Here is a 17,712-nt window from a genome sequence, read left to right as displayed (position 1 = left end):
CCAGTGGCAGTACATTGCAATAGCGTGGGAAAAAAAAAAAGAGAAACTCTGCACATGTCACTGCTAGATTTTTTCCGCTTGTTGATTGCCAATGGTGAGTTTTGCAACTGCCTCATTCACCACATTATCGCTGTCAACTGGAGAACAAAGATTTCTCACAGGCTTAGGTTGCATTGATAAAACAGCAGCACAGATCACTTCTAAACAACTGACATTTTTTGCCATCCCCTGGTTTTAATAAATGAAAAGTCCTGTGGCACCTTATAGATTAACAGATTTATTGGAGCATAAGATTTCGTGGGCAAAGATCCATTTCATCAGATGCATGTAGTGGAAATTACACTCAGGCGCACTGCCCCAATGGGACCAGAACCCAGGATCAATCTGTCTCACAGTACATAAAGTTATTTGCCCCCTTTACCAATGAAAGAGCTTGCAAAGCTGTTCTCTTGTCCATGTAACAATCATTTACACTGGGTTTAATAAAAGTGATTTTCTCTCTACATTTTAAAAAAAATTTCCTGCAGGATAACAGAGTGACATCATCATGCCATCTGTGTCCCACTGCACCTCTGCCGCCTGACTCCCCCCTCCCTGGTGCTCTGGGGGGGGCAGAAGCCGTGAAGCCTCCCCTCTGCCCCCTCCTCAGTGCTCCGAGGACATGGGAGCCACGAATTGAGAGCCATGGGGCCTCCCCACTCCCTATCCCCTCATACCCCCCCCTTGGTCAAGACCCCACGCCCCCAGCCCACTCACACACACACCCTCCACCAAGACCCTGCATCCTTACACCCCACCATAACCATGACGTTTTCTCACTTGAGCAATGGAGCAAGGCTGACTTATCTGGGTGTATAGACACATCCTAAGAAAAAAGACCATGGCAGATCTGTGCAACTGGGGACACCATCAATACTGTACAGCTGCTGGCTTGTATCTGAGTCACCGGCACCAGCGTTACGACTAGTGAGATTGGAAAGATCTTGGCCTCAGTATTAGCCAGTGTGACTAATGGTCAGGCATGTCCAATTTGCCCCATCACTGAGGGGCCTGCTGAGCACCCACACTCTGAAATTAGGCCATTCTGGTGGCCACCCAAAATCACGAGTCACTTCTGACCAGTTTGTTTAATAGCAATGATACCAGTCTCTGTGCAGGGGGGAGGCTGTAAAGCTTGTGTCTTCCTAAAGGCGAACACCTCCCCCAGCTCCCAAAGGCCTGACCACTGTCTGGAGACACATCACCCTGCTGGGCTAGGAACACCGTTTAAAGGTGGGGCATCCCTCTCCTCTACCTTCATTACACAGGGAAGTTATGTCAATGTCTTGAGTCATTAAAGCAAAATTGGAGTCAAGCTGACATGGGAAGAGGCAGCACCTTGTGCAACTTGCAGCGATGAGCACGCTCAGCACAATGAAGGTGTCTGTTTGCTTTAGTCTTGCTTTTAAATCAGCGTTGGCGTTGAAATGAGACTCCTGGTTAAATGTAGATTCCCGGTTTCTTGCTCTCAAGCAACACAACCTACTGGTTGAGCAGGGTCAGCCATTTGCCACACTGTGGGAAAAGGGGACTGGTGCTGCCAGCCCCACCCACACATGTCAGCTTTAGGCTAAGTTGCTCGTCTCCACTCATTAACCTTTCCACTGCCAAGGCAGAGGGGCCCCCACTTCCAAGGGCAGTGCTGCTGCTATTGGTGCAGGGCCCAGTCTAGTGCTCCGGGAACACACACAGGAAACAGCTGGGCTTCCAAAGGGTTTGGATGGCCTAGAGCCCAGCCCCAGCACGTTGCCAGCTCTGCTGGACACACAGCTAGGGTTACCAGTGTCGGGTATTCACCCGGACAGTCCGGTATTTTCTCCTCCTGTCCAGTAACAAACAAAAAAAAAAAAAAAAAAAAAAAAAATCAGAAAATACCAGATACCTAAAATGTCCAGTATTTTCTGATATTTTCCCGGCCAGGAGGCAAAAATCCCAGGTGCTTACTTGGTTCTGCAGGGGAGCTGTCCAGTCCAGCACAGGGAGGCAAGATGGCAGACGGCTGCCAGCAGCCTGTTAGAGCCAAAAAAGCCTCAAAAGCATTTCTTAAAGAGGCCATGCATTTTTTTTGGCTCAACTTTGGTCTCCTCCCCCCACCCAACAGAATTTTTTCCCCTATGGTTTTTTTTTGGGGTGGGGCGGGGAGGTGGTGTTCAGTATTTTTGGTTAAACCATCTGGCAACCCTACACACAGAAGCAAGTTACTGTGTTTTGGTAGCTTTCCTCACTATAGTGGGCTGGTTGGGAGTGGTTGATTTAAAGGCACCTTCCCCCAGCCCTGCACTTTCCTTGCCCACATATGCAGGAATAAAGTAAGTGAGAATCAGGCTGATTTGTTCTGTAATTTCTAGGGCTATGAAGTGACTAAAAAATTTAATCACGAATAATTACATGATTAATTGCGTGCACCTCCCCTTTGAAATGCTGCAGCGACGTTTCAACGAGGCAGCACTGCATGGAGCCCAGGGTCAGCTGGAGGCCCCAGCTGACTCTGGGGTCCATGCAGCACTGCCCTTTGGAAGCACCATGGCAGCGGTTCCAAGGAGCAGCCCTTTAGGAGCCTGGAATCAACAGGGATGCGAGCTGATCCCCAGCTCTGCTGTTGGAAAGTCCCTTTGAAATGCTGGAGTGGCACTTCAAAGGGGCTTTGCAATGTGTAGCCGGAGATCAGCTAGGCACTCCAGCTGATCCCTGGCTCCGCTTGCGCTGCCCCTTTGAAGTGCTGGAACAGCACTTCAAAGGGGCAGCGCAGCATTAACACCTGCAATTAACGTGTTAAAAAAATGAACGCGTTAACCCTGTCCCAAGTTAATCGACAGACCAAGTAATTTCATCTAACCCCAGTCACCTCATATGAGCCAGGCTCTCTGTATAAACCCAGCCCTGCCACCAAGGGAGGGCGGAGCAAAAGGTGCAGTTGCCCCGGGGCTCCTGGTCACCACCAGTGATACCGATGGTGGTGGCTGGAGCATCAGGCCCCTTTGAATTGCTATGGGAGCACCAGAGCGTTGCTCCGCATGCCTCTGAGTGCTGGAGAATGCCACAGCCTGTACAGTGGTAAGGGCCAACTGCCCTTGACCCCACCTCCTCTGAGCGAGGGCCCTTTCCACTTCTGGCTCTGAGGTCAGCAGTGGCTGTTGGCTCCACTGTACAACCACAACTGTAACTAAAAATACTAAGGGGCACGCACAATGAATTTCTTGACAGCCCCACATTTAATGGCTACTGCTCTCTTTTAGGGACCCAGGAAATTAATATTTCAGGTACAATGGACCAGCTGCTAGGTTAAAAAACAAAACAAAACTGGCACATCCTTCCTAAAGAAAGCTCCTAGAATTTTATACCAGATGGAGTGGGGAATCTTGCTCCACCACTGACTTAATATGTGGCCTTGGGCTGCAACCCTGCTTCAGTTTCCCAATCAGTAAAATACAGATAATATTTAAAGGCTTCTGGTGAAGCTCTTAATTAATGTGTGCCATGTGATTTGCACTCAGATGAAAGCCACGACAGAAGGGAAAAGTAGTACCCATTTTTAATGGCGTCCACCTGCTGCAATTATCCACCTTAAATTTCCATTTCAGCATCCTAAAATAAGGGGTGTAACATTCTTGCTATTCCAATTCCTGAGCTAACTCAGCCACCCCAAGACTCTAAGGTTTGCATAGGCATCATCAATGGCTATGCTGTGAGCGCTTGCTACTGGCTCTGGGCTTGCGGGCTAGCCTGGCCCCAGGGAAGAGGTCAGGTAAAATGACCAGAACCTATTCTAACATCCCAAGAGTTTAGCAAGCTGAGAGTTCACCAAGCATAAATGACTGGCACCCCTTGTGTGAGCATGGCCGAGATCCCAGCCAGCCCTACACACCAGGCTTGTTTTGGTACGCTGATGTGGGCAGTTAAATGCAAACCACAGTGCAGAGGAGTTCCTTGTTTGATTGTGTGCAACAACCTCATTCTTACCCTTTCTGCTGGTAACAATTCCCTTGAGAATGGAATCACTGTAAGTCTTTGACACCACCACGAAGCAACGTACAGCATGAAATAATTCATAATCCTTTTCCTCCCTGCCTCTCACTGGGCCAGAAAGCCAGATCCCCAGCCTGTAAATGTCAACAGTATGAAAATCTGAACAGTTTTTGCATAACTTCAGCATGTCAGAGCCATCCGGCTGAGCAGTGGGCGCTGTCCAGGATTCTCAGTGTCCTGGACACTACTCAGTGTCCCTATCCGGTTCCCTTATTTTGAACCTTTAACCCACACACCTGGACCTTTTCTCATTATTTGTCCCGTGATCAGTTGAGCCTGGGCCTAGTCACCCCTCCCACAGGGCTGCGGGAGGGGCTTTGAGAAGTGGGCAGGCTAGTGCCCACCCACCCACCCCCATGGTTTTCAAATAGAAAAAAAACCAACCCCGGTGTACTTGTTTTACAGGGGTGGCAAAAGGCTTTGTTAGCATGCTTGTAGAGAACCCTGAAGGCGCTGATTGCTAGTCAGTGGCTGAACTGAGTCAGGGAAATCACATTCACATACCAATGCTCCTTACCTGGGAAAAGGTGGATTCATGGGAGTAAAGCCCCAAATATCAGTCGGAGGGGGAGAAAGGTACTTGCAGATCCTGTTTCATTGGGTTTCCAGCAATGTGTCGCTGCTTCCAAGTGCTAACCAGTTTTACATCACACAGAAAAGCCTTTGCCCGTGTTCCTTTGATTCCCCCACTACAGCCCCAAGTGTTAGCTGTTGGAACACACAAAACCATTAGCCACAAGTCCTGAAGTGTTTGGGGGCTGGGAAAGGAGGGGGGCATAGGGAGAACTCGCACATCGATTCATAGTGGCTGAGGGTTTCTAATAGAACAGCGGTGGGCCCGGTGCAGACTCCCTGCAGAGGGGTTATGACACCAGGCCTAACCTGCAATATGTTTTTAGCCAGGGGAATGGTTGCACTGATAGTGCAAACCCCCCCCCCCCCCGACACAATTTACTCTGGTGCGGCTGTAAAGCAAACCGTAGCAGTATAAATCACATCTAGCCTAGAGGTGCCAATACTCTGCCTGTGGCAACTCAAAACCCACTCAGATGCCCGGCTCTGACACTCCCTGTGCTTTAACAAACTCACTTCTCCTTTCTGCTACTGATTCCTCATCTGACAATTACACCTGCTGCCCATTTCCCAGGGGAGGTATACTGGCTTAATGCATAATTGCAAAGCATGATTGTGTGGGTGTGAAAAATCACCAGCATGCACGCACTACTTCCCAGTGATTTTAGGACTAGTCCCATTGCCTGGGCTTGTTCGTGCCTTCAAGTGCTTTCTGAAGAGCTGTGAGCATTAAGAGATTCTAGGAGTCAAAGCTACAGCATCCACTTCCCCTAAAGGTGGCTGGTGGTGGCTTATGAGGCCAGATACATTGTGGCAAAACTGTTGAGTTGGGTGCCCCGAAGGTTCATTGCACCAAGATTAACAAAATCTTAAGGGCATCCTGGGCACAGTGGTACGATCACAAGGTGAGTTTTACCTGGGAAGGAGTCCATGCTTCAGCCACAGCTGCTATAGCTGACACTGATCTTCATCATCTGTGTGCATCTGAAAGCTCGAAAAAGCTGTTTATGGCAAAGATCACTCGATTCCTGCAATACAACTGCCCTGCCCCTTCATTCTCAAAAAGTGAGATTCCTTGGGAAGTGTTAATTGCTTCATGAACCTGGAGGCATTTAAAGGAATTAAGAGACAAGGGATGACAGAATTCTGCATGGCATGGAACCTAGAACACCAGACGCCTCACCTCCTGGGAGCACAGAACTGGTCTTCCTCTCTGGCACTTAAAGGACCACATACTCTGGGAATCAGGGTTTAATGGTGTAATTCCTAACTCCATAGGCCCAGTTTGTGAGCGGTCACAAAGTATTCCACTGGAGGCCATTGGCACCATTCAGACAACCGCTCAGCAGTGGGAGAATGGGTCTTACGCGCAGGCCTAGAGGAGGAAGCCAAACTTAACCACTCAGCAGCTTTTTAGGGCTGTAGCCAAGTGCCGCTAAGAGCTACAGCTAAGGAAAATCCTCTCACATACTTAATTGGCTGGAGCAATAGCTATGGCCAGGGCTTAGCTCCATGCAGGCATACTTGGAATAGCTGTTTGCAAACAGGAGGAAACGTTTATCTTCTATTTATGGTGACTATGACTGGGGTGTGTCAGCCAGTGGTATGAGTAGCCATAGAGGTAGTCGAGAGAAGTCTGGGGGATACATCAACACAACTGAAATTTGGAGAAAACTGAATTTAAGTTTTACAGTGCTTTATTATTTTTGTCCTTTTTACACCCAAAAATTTCACCACCCACCTGGCTATGATTAAGTTGTTTAAACAAATGTATTGCAAGGGTAGAAAAAAAATTTGTGCATGTGAAAAAACTATAGGTGCTGGGGGTACCTTTTTTTTTTAAAGGGATACTTTATTTAAAAAGTTGAGAAACACTGGAGTAGGACAATAAAATAAATTCTTGCTCATCACAGAGCAAGATGCAAAACAACATGGAGTTAAAACAGGCACATAAGCTTTTAGCAAGCATCCTGACACATGGCCCAACCATTGCCTTCTTGACATCTGCCATTCTGAACTTTTGAGCCCAACAGGTTGTAAACAGCTTAAACAGCCTGGGGCTACGTCTAGACTGGCATGATTTTCCGCAACTGCTTTTAACGGAAAAGATTTTCGTTAAAAGCATTTGTGGAAAAGAGCGTCTAGATTGGCACAGACACTTTTCCACAAAAGCACTTTTTGCAGAAAAGCGTCTGTGCCAATCTAGACGCGCTTTTCCGCAAAAAAGCCCCAATTGCCATTTTCGCGATCGGGGCTTTTTTGTGCAAAACAAATCTGAGCTGTCTACACTGGACCTTTTGTGCAAAAGCTTTGTGCAAAAGGGCCTTTTGCCCAAACGGGAGCAGCATAGTATTTCCGCAAGCAACACTGATTTCAGACAGCAGGAAGTCAGTGTTCTTGCAGAAATTCAAGCGGCCAGTGTAGACAGCTGGCAAATTTTTCCGCAAAAGCAACTGATTTTGCAGAAAAACTTGCCAGTCTAGACACAGCCCCTGAAGCCACAGGCCTTCTCTCTACTTACAACTGAGCAGTGCACAGGACCAGATCTGGTGCTGCTGCTTAACAGGCACTTGCCCTGATAATGATTCAAGGTTCTTGTAGAGTCAGTGCTGCTTTCTCAAGGTGCTGCTGTTTTCCCTGTGTTATTCTAAGCAGCAATGCATTGGGGAGAAGGCTGAGAGGGAAAGTCATGCAGCTGGGGAGTGTTCACATTTTGAAGCAAGTACAGGTTGCACTCTGAAAACCTGCACTCGAGTCTGGCAATGGTCCACGGACGCTCCTGGACCAGGGAGCCCCGGAGCCTAATGGCAGGAGGGCCAGCAGCCTGGTCATGGCCAGAGGAGCCCCATAGCAGTGCCAGGGCCAGGGATTGGAGAACTCTGACAGCCAGCAGCAGTGTGATGTCAGGGGCTGGGGAACCTCAGGTGTCTCCAGCAGCATAACAGCAACAACTGTGGAAGCCCAGGGGCGGGGTCAGGAATCAAGGAAGCCGGGTCACCTGTGGCAGCCTAGAGCTGGAGAACCCCGACAGCCAGCGACAGTGTGGGGCTGGTGGCTGGAGAAGTGTGGCCGCCTGTGGCAGCACAGGGCTGAGGAAATCTGGCTGCAGGCAGCAGCGTGAACCATGGCCCATGGCCACAGAGTGGGGGAGAGGGAGCCAGTCAGGGGACCAGCTGACTCTGGGCCCATGACAGGGGACACCTCTCTGGTCCAGCAAATTCTGGCATTTGGGATTGGTCAGGTCCCAGCTGTGCCAGACCAGGAAGGTCGAACTTGTAGAACTTATTTTAAATGCCAAGCAAAGCCAGTTATCTCAAACAAATGAGCTAGGTCACATCTGTACTTATTTTTGGGGGGGGGGAGGGGAGAAGGGGGCTCCTCACCTCCCCATATAAATTCACTCAATTCAAAGGGTCCATTCTTTCTATCATTAAGCTTTGTCAATTTTGATTAGCACTTCCACCTCTAGTTCTATGCACAGATTGATGGAGCAAGTAGACAATATGGAACTTTTCCCACTCAGAAGACTGAAGCACAACCAAGGTAGAAGATAGAGTACTTCTATTGCTTATATCTTCTCCCGTCCTCCACAAGAGCTCCATTTTCATTGCTTCCCTCCTGTCATATGGAACGGTTACAACCCACAAATATACTGCTCCAACATAGTTTTATAAATTGAGATTGCTCATGACACTGAAATTAAGGAAAACATGTGGATTTAATTAAGGAAGAGCCTTTTTCTAGGCAACCAGAAACAAAAGATGCTGTGAACCAAACTCTTCATCCCATCTAGTAAACAAAGGGTGCAACATATAGAAACAAGCCATCTTTGCATAGAAATTGAGTTATACATGTAAGTAATCACATGCAGCTATCCAGTTTTATAGGCAATTTCTTGTTTTGCAGCTGAGTATTTGTATCTAGATCCATTTTTAGAGGCTGCTGAATATTTATTTCATAAATGAGTGTTTGGGTCTAACATCTTCCAAAGATAGCTCAAACACTACACAGCAGAACTGCATTTGCTCCGTTTGTTTCCTCCACCTAAGAGTTTGACACAGCACACATTCCGTAACACGAAACCATCTGCTACTAAGCAAATAAGCCAAATGGCACAATCAATAAAGCTTAGTATTTTATGAAAGAGCATCTGTAGCCCTTTTGAGGCATCTGCCGTATTATTGTTAGCACAATTTAAGTGCAACAGTAAAATTAGACTATAGTCTTTTGCAAAGGTAGTTCTTGCGTGATGCTCCTTCCTAGAGGTACCTTTCGGAAAGTTATGACAAGACTGGCGAAATGTTTTGATTTATGTTGCATAATCACAACATCCCTCTCCCCAGATTAGCACCTTTGCTAGACTACAAGGAGAAGATGTTTCTGGATACCTTCCTTTATGCTTAACTTTTGTATAGCATTGGGAGCTTGGACAGGGTAAGACAAAGGATACAGTTGAGGATGGTGTATTTTAAGAAAGCGCATATTATTGTCGAGTTTTGCAGAGAAAAATATTTTCAGGTTGTAAGAACTAGTACATTACAAACAGTCAAGTTGACAATTGAAGGCCATGCTTGGTGTACTTTTATTAGTCTGGGTTTGGCATCATAAGCTGTACAGATTCCCACGGAAAAACTCCTAGAGTAATGTAAGTTGTGTAAGAGGTAAACAGGCTGTTGGGTGGAGAATAATTTTCTCATTTAGGAGAGAGGTGAACCAGTAGAGCAGAAAACTGGACTACAACCAAATCTGGCAGTCAATGAACAGCTCACTCTTTGCAAAAAGCGTCATTAACAAAGTTGTGGGGATCTTTTTGATGGTTTGGATAGCTGTCCTATGTGAGTGACTTACTATTTATTACTCAGAGCAGGAGGCTGATACCTCCCAGAAACGGATGCTCTTTGGGAATAACTTTAGGATTCCTTCCATTGGTTTAGGAGGCGAGAACTATTTGGGATCACAGTATGAGCATATGACAATATCAGGCACAAAGAACTATTAGTTCACTATTAATGTTACAAAGATAAAGAGTCTCAGATGGCAAATGCTAAGTTCTTGAATTTATTTTAAAGGTAAGTACATGCCATTTTAATTTCTAGTAAAACTTACATGGCTGTGGAGTCTGAGGATCTGTACTTCTCTACTGTCTGTTTACAAATGTGTAATTGTACAATGAATGTTTGCATTTAAACAGTTGATCTGAATATGCTATTCCATGGTTGTGGCCTCAGACAAAATGTCTAGGTTTTTAATATGCTCAGCCCAATGGGGCATTGAGGCAGATATTTGACTCCAACAAGAATAAAATAGATAAAGATACAGAACACTTAAGAGTTACATAACATACTGTGAGAAAATTCATCATAGCCTTAAGCAGTCAGTGCTCTGCTAATGTGCTGAAGTAATACTTATCGACTGAGCAATATAGCCAGCCAGAATCACTTGGTTCCTGGCAATCTACTGAAGCCTGACTCTCTACTGAGTACAGGTGCACTCTCAAGATGGAACTGGACTGAATTAGAATAATGCGCTCGCACAGGAGGAATGCCTATGGCAGACAGTGATGAGAACAGGTAACTGGTTTACCAGTTATCTGGTAAGCATCACCCTTCTGTGCAGGGAGCTGCACCCTTCTGTGCAGGGAGCAGTCCCTGACCAGGCATCCCACTTAGGTATTCTAAGAGTTATTTAACATCATCAGGGGTCACAAGTCTTAGACAACTTTTAGGACTCTTGCATGCAAGTTTATAAGGTCCACAGATTTACATGACAAAAACCTCCTACGGTTCACAGTACAACACAATACAACACAACAAATTCATCAAGAAAATCCCAACCCCACAAGGGACTTGTGTCTGCACAGTTGACAATCACAGTATAAATGAAAGTAGGTTTTTTGTCCAGTTTATTGAATTTCAGCATGTATCCCACAATACTTCATTTAGCCACTCTGGACATCATCTTGAACTCCATTGACCTTCAGCCATGTAACATTTACAGGTAAAGCAGAGGTTCCCCTTCCACCTGCAAACCCCAGGAACTTTAAATCCATGTCTGTGGCACATTGGGGCTACATCTAGACTGAAGTTTTGTTGGAAAAAAGATGCACAAATTGCAAAGTGCAATTTGCGAACCTTTTTCCACTCCCGCCCCCCACCCCCGTTAGAGGCGCTCTCAAAAATTGGCCCATCTACATGAGGCCAAATTTCAGATGAACCTCCTCTTTCGGAACATCCCTTATTCTTCTAACCAAGAGGGATACAGGAATGCGGAAAGAACGCACCTGCTTTTTTGGAAACTGTTCCAAAAAAGCAGAGACATTCCCTGGATGCAGCAGAGCTTTTTTGGGATATCTCCAGCATCCTGGAAAAACTCTGAAGTATAGACATAGCCTGTGTGGTGGTCCTCATGGCATCTTTTCAAAGAAGAAGGGTCATGGCTATTGATTCAAAACCTCTCTTGCTTGGAGCAAGGCAGAGCTTTTGGTTCTATTCGGTATGTGGAGTGAAGAATCGGTGCAATCGTAGCTCTGAGTGATCTGTAGGAACTGGGACATGTAGGGTCGCATTTCTCGATCCTTGTGTGAGAAGGGGTTATGCACCCTCAATGCAGAGCCAAGATCTGGAACTCTGGGAGGTGTACCAGAAGGTGAAGGAGGCAAACAGACATTCAGGTGCTGTCCCCAAAACATGCATGTTTTATAAAGAACTGGATAGATTCTATGACCACACTCTGGAACACTGTGGATAGTCCTTAGAGAAGAGAGCCAGAAATACTTATTCTGGGTACACAGACACAGGTTGATGAATAGAATGAAGAGGGCTAGGAGGTGAGGGACAATCCAGTGATGATCTGTGTGCCAGACAGGAAGTGTTCTCAAAGTTCCAATGTTAGTAGCCCGGCAGCTCTAAGTGGAAGAGATACAGGATGTTGACGCAATGGAGGGACACAAGGTACATGGCTGTGCAGGTGGGCAGAGTTGAAGGCTGAGACCTGGGTCATGCTGGGCAGGAAGTCGCTCTATGCAGCTGGTGGAGGGGGCGTGGCAGTACAGGACAACTGGAAGTTGTATTTTGATGAGCTGGCTAAATACTCCCTATGTCTGCATTATGGCCAAACGCTGCTCAGATGTACACTTGGATAACAATAGAATCTTCCTGGGAAATGTTGTTGGATTAACCAGATATACTTATTTTGTCACGGAGATGCCATGGAAGGGCAGGACAGGGCTGCCGTTCCCACATCCCTGTGGTATTACACTTTCCCAAACCATTCCTCAATCTGTGCTGCCGGAACTAAAGCAGCACACAGTTTGGCTGTATAAGGACTGGGGAGTCCCACACTCGGCTCCAAAAGTGGAGCCCAAGTTTGCTTGTTAACCTCCAGCAGGGATATGTCAGCCAGTGTGACTTCAGCCTGTAAATAACTGTGGGATTATCACACTATGCTTTCTTTTACAACTGTTGCACAACCACAGTCTGTACTTTCTTGGTGAATTGTAAACAACCCACTCCCCCACCCCATCTTTAAAACTCAGCATGATCGTAGTGACAAGAGAGATCTGTTTGTGCCTCTTGGCTAATCCAAAAAAGTGGAAGTTTTCTTCAGAGGCATGCACATTAGTGAAGTGTAACAATCAATCAAAAGTATGTGAAAAACAGTCTCTATTATTAACGGTTACTTTAGCAGTCCAGACCTTGAGAAATCAGCCATGTCTACCAGCAGACTGTCAACTCATAAAAAACAAAAGATGTACGAGGAAGATTTGTTGTGTCACTCAAGTCAGAGAAAGGAGGCTAGAGACAAGTTAGGGACAGGCAATCCAGAAATGATACTGGTGAGCATGTGCTACAGCATATGTAAGACCAAAATGGTATCTTGAGAATCCAGATGAATAACAGTGGCCAGAACCAAAGGACTCCTATTTACCGAATGCAGAACTCTTCAGTTATGATCACTCTTGCAATGCAGTTCAAGATCTAGCTCAGTTCATAGTTCCAGGAAAGTTGCTTTATGCATCCAAAAGTTCAGTAGCCACTCATTTTCATCCCTCACCTGCATGACAATGTGATCCCACTATTCAGTGTTGGCTTTCCTACCCCCAAAGTGAAGATTCACTGTGCATACCAGGTCTGTTAAAGCCCAGTGGAAAAACAACAATTAGTTGTCCTCTGAATCTGACCAGTCATCGTCCTCTGCTAGTAGGTCTATAATTAGGTATGCTACTATGTGTGATGTTTTCTGCTCACGATAAGGGCCAGAAGTCTGGGATCCATATTTTCTCGCCATGGCTGCTTAAATTGGTGTGAAAGTAAGCTGGAAGCCCAGGGACATCTGGGAAGAAAAGAGGTAGCTGATGGGATGTTTTTCACATTCCCAAAATGCCTACCACTAGGCTTAGTGAGTGAAGATGACAAGGCACTGTGGGATGCATATCCACAGTGCTTTATTCTTTGTTGAGGAGGGAACTACAGATGTGGCTATGAGTTGTCAAGAGTGGGTATCAGAAAAACCAGTTTGGTAAGTTTTCAGTTTTGGCAACTTTTACATGTCAACAGCACTTTCATCACCAAAATTGCCAGTATAGATATAGCCTGAGTACATTTTGTAAATAAGAGCAATTAAAAAAAACCCCACATACTTGCACTTAGCATGAGCAATTTTACCACTCCATCTACTAATGACTTAATCCATTGTTAGGATTCGTTTCCTAGCATATTTAAAAATATTAGAGGAAAAACATGGCTGGCAGAGATAAGGACAAAGTTTTTAATTTCCCTTTTCAACATTTCATAATTTTATACTGTTGTTTCCCATTTTGGTATATATTGCTTATTTTTAAAGGCAAAGTGAAGGTTTCCTTCAGAATAGGAGAACTTTGGATAAAAGCCTACCTGGATAGTAGAATCACTGATTTTTTGGGGGCCATCTAGTAAACCCTTCTCAAAAGAACTCCTTAGTCCCTCTCCCTCATTTCTAGCACAAATATACATTTCAACCATAATGAATAAGCAAGAAAAATGGTACAGCCTAGTTTCTTATTCATTTTCCCCTTATGTGTATCGAGCTCGATCAGTTTGCAAGTAAACACTCAATTGCTAGCCCAGTAGAACTTATCCTGGACTTGGATGGACTATCAAGATGGGTTTCTGTCTCATGCATCACTGGTAAGTTACTGTGGATGAAATGGTGTCATCTGGCACCCATGAATCCTCAGTCTATAATGGAACACACAGGTGATGTCGAGGAGATAACCTGCCATCCAGAGTCTTTACTGCTGCTGACCAGAGGAAAATATTCAGTTTGCATGCCAGAGCCCAAGATGAGAATTCTGGCAGATAAGAAAAAAAATGTGCAAACTGAGCAAGACAAAATAAAGAACCCCTCCTTATAGCAGCATTTTTACAAGGTCACTTTTGACAAAACTGAATTTCAAAAATAGGAGTTGAAATATATAGCCTCAAATCTTAAAATGTCTGGATTTAGAATAAAAAGCTGAACTGTATGCTTGCAACAGGTGGTCAAATTTTCGGCTCTGTGGCACACATCTTTTCAGACTCCATACAAAAGAATGTACAATTGGAAATCAAATGGGTATTCAGTTAATACAGAAACATGAATTAGACAGCCATCATTTTCCATGTTTCACAACTTTAATAGAATATTTAACTATTCTGTACAAATTGAAAACACCGTATTAAGTTACAAATGTGTAAGGTAAGGCTGGAGCACTCTCTACATGCCTGGTCACAGTGTTGATACAGCTGCTATTCAACGGCTGCCAGAGGTTGGCATTGGATGCTTAAAACTAGAAATGTGCACCTGAAATTCTGCACAACATAAGGTAGCTTTGAAGACTTCAGAGTTTTAAACAAAACAAGAAACTGTGGAACAATATTTTGAGTGATGCAAGTAAAATAGAATTTAAGTTAATTTTGTTAATTTATATGTTCGGAATGAAAGGCCCTCCCTCCCCTTGTAGATATTAAACAATAAAACTATTGGAAATGTTCTAGTTCTTTGGCTGCAACCCATTTCCATCAACAGCAATAATTTGGCCTGCATGTTATGATTTTCCCCAAAAGAGCTGTCACTTTGAAAGATGTTAATTTCTTCTGTCTACTACCTCGAGAGAGACCAAGTCAAATTTTTCTTGTACAAGTACCAATATTTTATGCAATCAGGAAAAATATTTTCAAGTATATTAAAAACTATTTAAAAGCACTAATTCTGTCAAAGTACTTACAAACATGAATAAATAAATAGAAAGATGAACTACATAAATCTCAATTGATACCCCCTTTAATGAATTACTTCAGTTTAATTGGCTTTACTGAGATAATAAATATGACATTTGAAGCTGCTCAAGCACTCATCTGATTTGTAGGTAGAAAAAAAAGTTTATATTAAAAAAGGAGAAGAACTAGCAAAAGGCAAGTCATATTGTATTTGTTTTAGCTATCACAAATTTAATTTGTTTAGTTTAGCTTCTCAGTATGTGCGACATTCCACAATTTCAATGTTTACCAAGAAAATGGATAGTCACTACTTTGTAGTTTGGACTAGTTCCCTACGAATAGGGCAAAAGGCTCATAAGCTAGCCTACAGACAATTATTTAGCTACAGTGTCCCAAAGGCTGTAGAGTGTGCTTTATTTAAACCTCATATTTCCCAAATGCAGTGAAGATGCCACTGTACAAGTTAAGCAAAAATAAGAAAAAAGAGTTAGTGAAAATCATGCACTTGAAAACAAATTAATTTTAAGCATTGTTAATAAGATTGTGCTGCAGCAATGGAATATCCTGAACTGCAGGCCAGGTATCCAAATATAATTGTTACAAGTTGCTCAAATATCACTCTGAAGTGGTATTTCCTTATTATTGTTGTTTGCACTCAGCAGGTTGGCTGGAATCTTTCTGTTTGGAGAGGAAAAAGAAAAAAGTTAAAGGAAGAAGCCTGCAATGGTAGTTCACTCAGTGCAATTTGGTCATGCATCCTTTATAGGCAACTATATAGGTTACCAGCACAAATATCTATTGGGGAGGAAAGCTACAGGTAAATATGGGCTAAATCCTGAGGTGCTATAACTGCAATTCCTATTGACTTACAGTTGCTCAGCACAACAGATGATTACTTGTATTCTCTCTACCATTTCCAACACAGAAGCTAACACTTGCAAAACATTCTCAAGTCCACATTTAGCCTCCTAAATAAGTAGCCCAGTTTTCAAAAGTGCTGGAGCAAAGGAATTCGTAGGGTACGCAGCACTTGTGAAAAAATATCAGTGCATTTATTTTTTTTCAAGTCTTGGGCTCCATGATGGAGATGATGGAAAGTATTTAATTAACAGGTTGTGTTCCCCTCCCCTCGAATGCTTTTCTACATCGCTAGTGAATAACTATTCAACTACTTAACACTCAAGACACTTCTTGACAAAATGTTAATCTGATCTATCAAAGCATTTAGAAAGCGCCTATAGCCCAATAGCACAAGGAGTGAAACAACTGTCCCCTGGGTGGGAAAAACCCCCACAAGAAAGATGCCTTGATTAAATGCTCCAACTGTTCAGCTTTACATTTACCACCACTACCACACAAGATAACTGGGTATTTGAATCTGAGCTCATACTTTCCTTTGTTTGTTTTATTACCCATGTCTACTATAGATATAGGGTTTTGGGGCTTTTTAAAAACATACACCTTTGTTGAATTCTACAGTAGGAAAGAAAATAGCTAGAAGACATTTTGAAAGAATGCACCAGTCTAGCTGTAAAATTATTTATAAGGTAATCTAAACATTTTGTATTGTTACACACAAATATGTTAAGTGAATAAATGTTATATTAATTATCAGGTACCAAAGTACTTTTTCTTAACTGGATTTCCAAAGGACACTGAAGTTAATCTGCACTGAAATAGCCCTAAGCAGCCAGTGCCTGCCTGTAAGAAGAAATCCTCATACATTCAAGGTAGCAGCAACAAAGAACTTATTTGTAATCACATACTACTACTGTTTGATTAGACGTGGATAAGAGGGGAAATCATGAACAGCTTCCTAGCCATCAAAAAAGCTTATACTTGACATAAAGAACAGTTCATGAACCAACTGCTTTGTAGAAAAGATAAGTATCAAGTCAACTGATATATTGGGAAGAAAAAACTAATAGTAGAAACATCAGTTAACAGCAAGGCAGCACGAATAACAGTGCTCTATCAGAACTGCAAAAATATGGCTAAATTTAATCCAAATATTTAACTGAGCAACAGATGAATTAAAGATTGCTTACAACATACAGTTTAGAAACTACATCTTTATCCTACATGATTAAAGGCTGTGTTACAGTAATATTAAAAATAGCTATTGATTGTTGTTACTGCTTCAGAGAGAAAAGACAGAAGGCAGTTTTGCTTCTGTCCTTTCAATGTAGGTGTGTGTATTCGCCACATGCACTGGTGCTAGACTATTTTCCCTTACCAGCACCCGTGGGAGAGCTGGCTCAAGTGCCCCCTGGAGTGGTGCGCATATGCTGCCCTATATTGGGTGCCTCCACCCTCAATTCTTTCTTGCTAGACAACTCCGACAGTGGGGAATGAGGGTGGGATGTTGAAGGGACACGAACATCAGTTACGGAAACAGGTAACTGTTCCCTCCTTTGCGTGACTGCTCATGTCCATTCAACATAGGTGACTGCAAGCTGCATGCTCGAAGGTGGGAAGTTCACTGGTATGTTGAGTATAACAACTCTTCAGAAAGTATGGTCCCCTTGGGCTTGTTACAGCAGGATGTAATGTGCGGCAAAGCTGTGCACCAAAGACCACATTGCACCCTCACAAATGTCCAGAATAGGCCGCTAAAGAGGCATTCACTCTGGTCGAGTAGGCCCTGATGAGCAGGGCAGCAGAGTGCTCACCAGCCTATTGAATAACCTCCTGCATTTGGACATGCTATTAGAAATTTGCTGCAAGGATACCAGGAGCCCCTTCATCCGCTCAGCATAGGCCAGTCATTCTCAAAGTGCAGTATCCCTCTTGCACTGACTCAGAACACCCTCCCCGCCCCCAGTGGGGAGAGCCTGCA

At 44.1% G+C, this 17,712-nt stretch overlaps 1 protein-coding gene across 4 annotated transcripts in view; it reads right to left on the bottom strand.

Annotated features, from left to right (window-relative positions):
* Positions 1 to 14,266: 14,266 nt before the first annotated feature.
* Positions 14,267 to 17,712, bottom strand: part of NAP1L4 (nucleosome assembly protein 1 like 4) — a 71,465-nt gene continuing 68,019 nt past the window's right edge. For all 4 annotated transcript variants that reach the window (XM_075928136.1, XM_075928138.1, XM_075928137.1 and 1 more), the window contains one exon: positions 14,267 to 15,551. Coding sequence is in view for 3 of the 4 variants with exons in the window: in XM_075928138.1 (XP_075784253.1) it covers positions 15,513 to 15,551 (39 nt within the window). In the remaining variant the exon portion in view is untranslated. The remainder of the gene's footprint in view (positions 15,552 to 17,712) is intronic.

Source organism: Pelodiscus sinensis, chromosome 4 (assembly GCF_049634645.1).
Source record: "Pelodiscus sinensis isolate JC-2024 chromosome 4, ASM4963464v1, whole genome shotgun sequence".
NCBI classification, from domain to species: domain Eukaryota; kingdom Metazoa; phylum Chordata; order Testudines; family Trionychidae; genus Pelodiscus; species Pelodiscus sinensis.
This window is presented reverse-complemented; position numbering and strand designations above follow the sequence as displayed.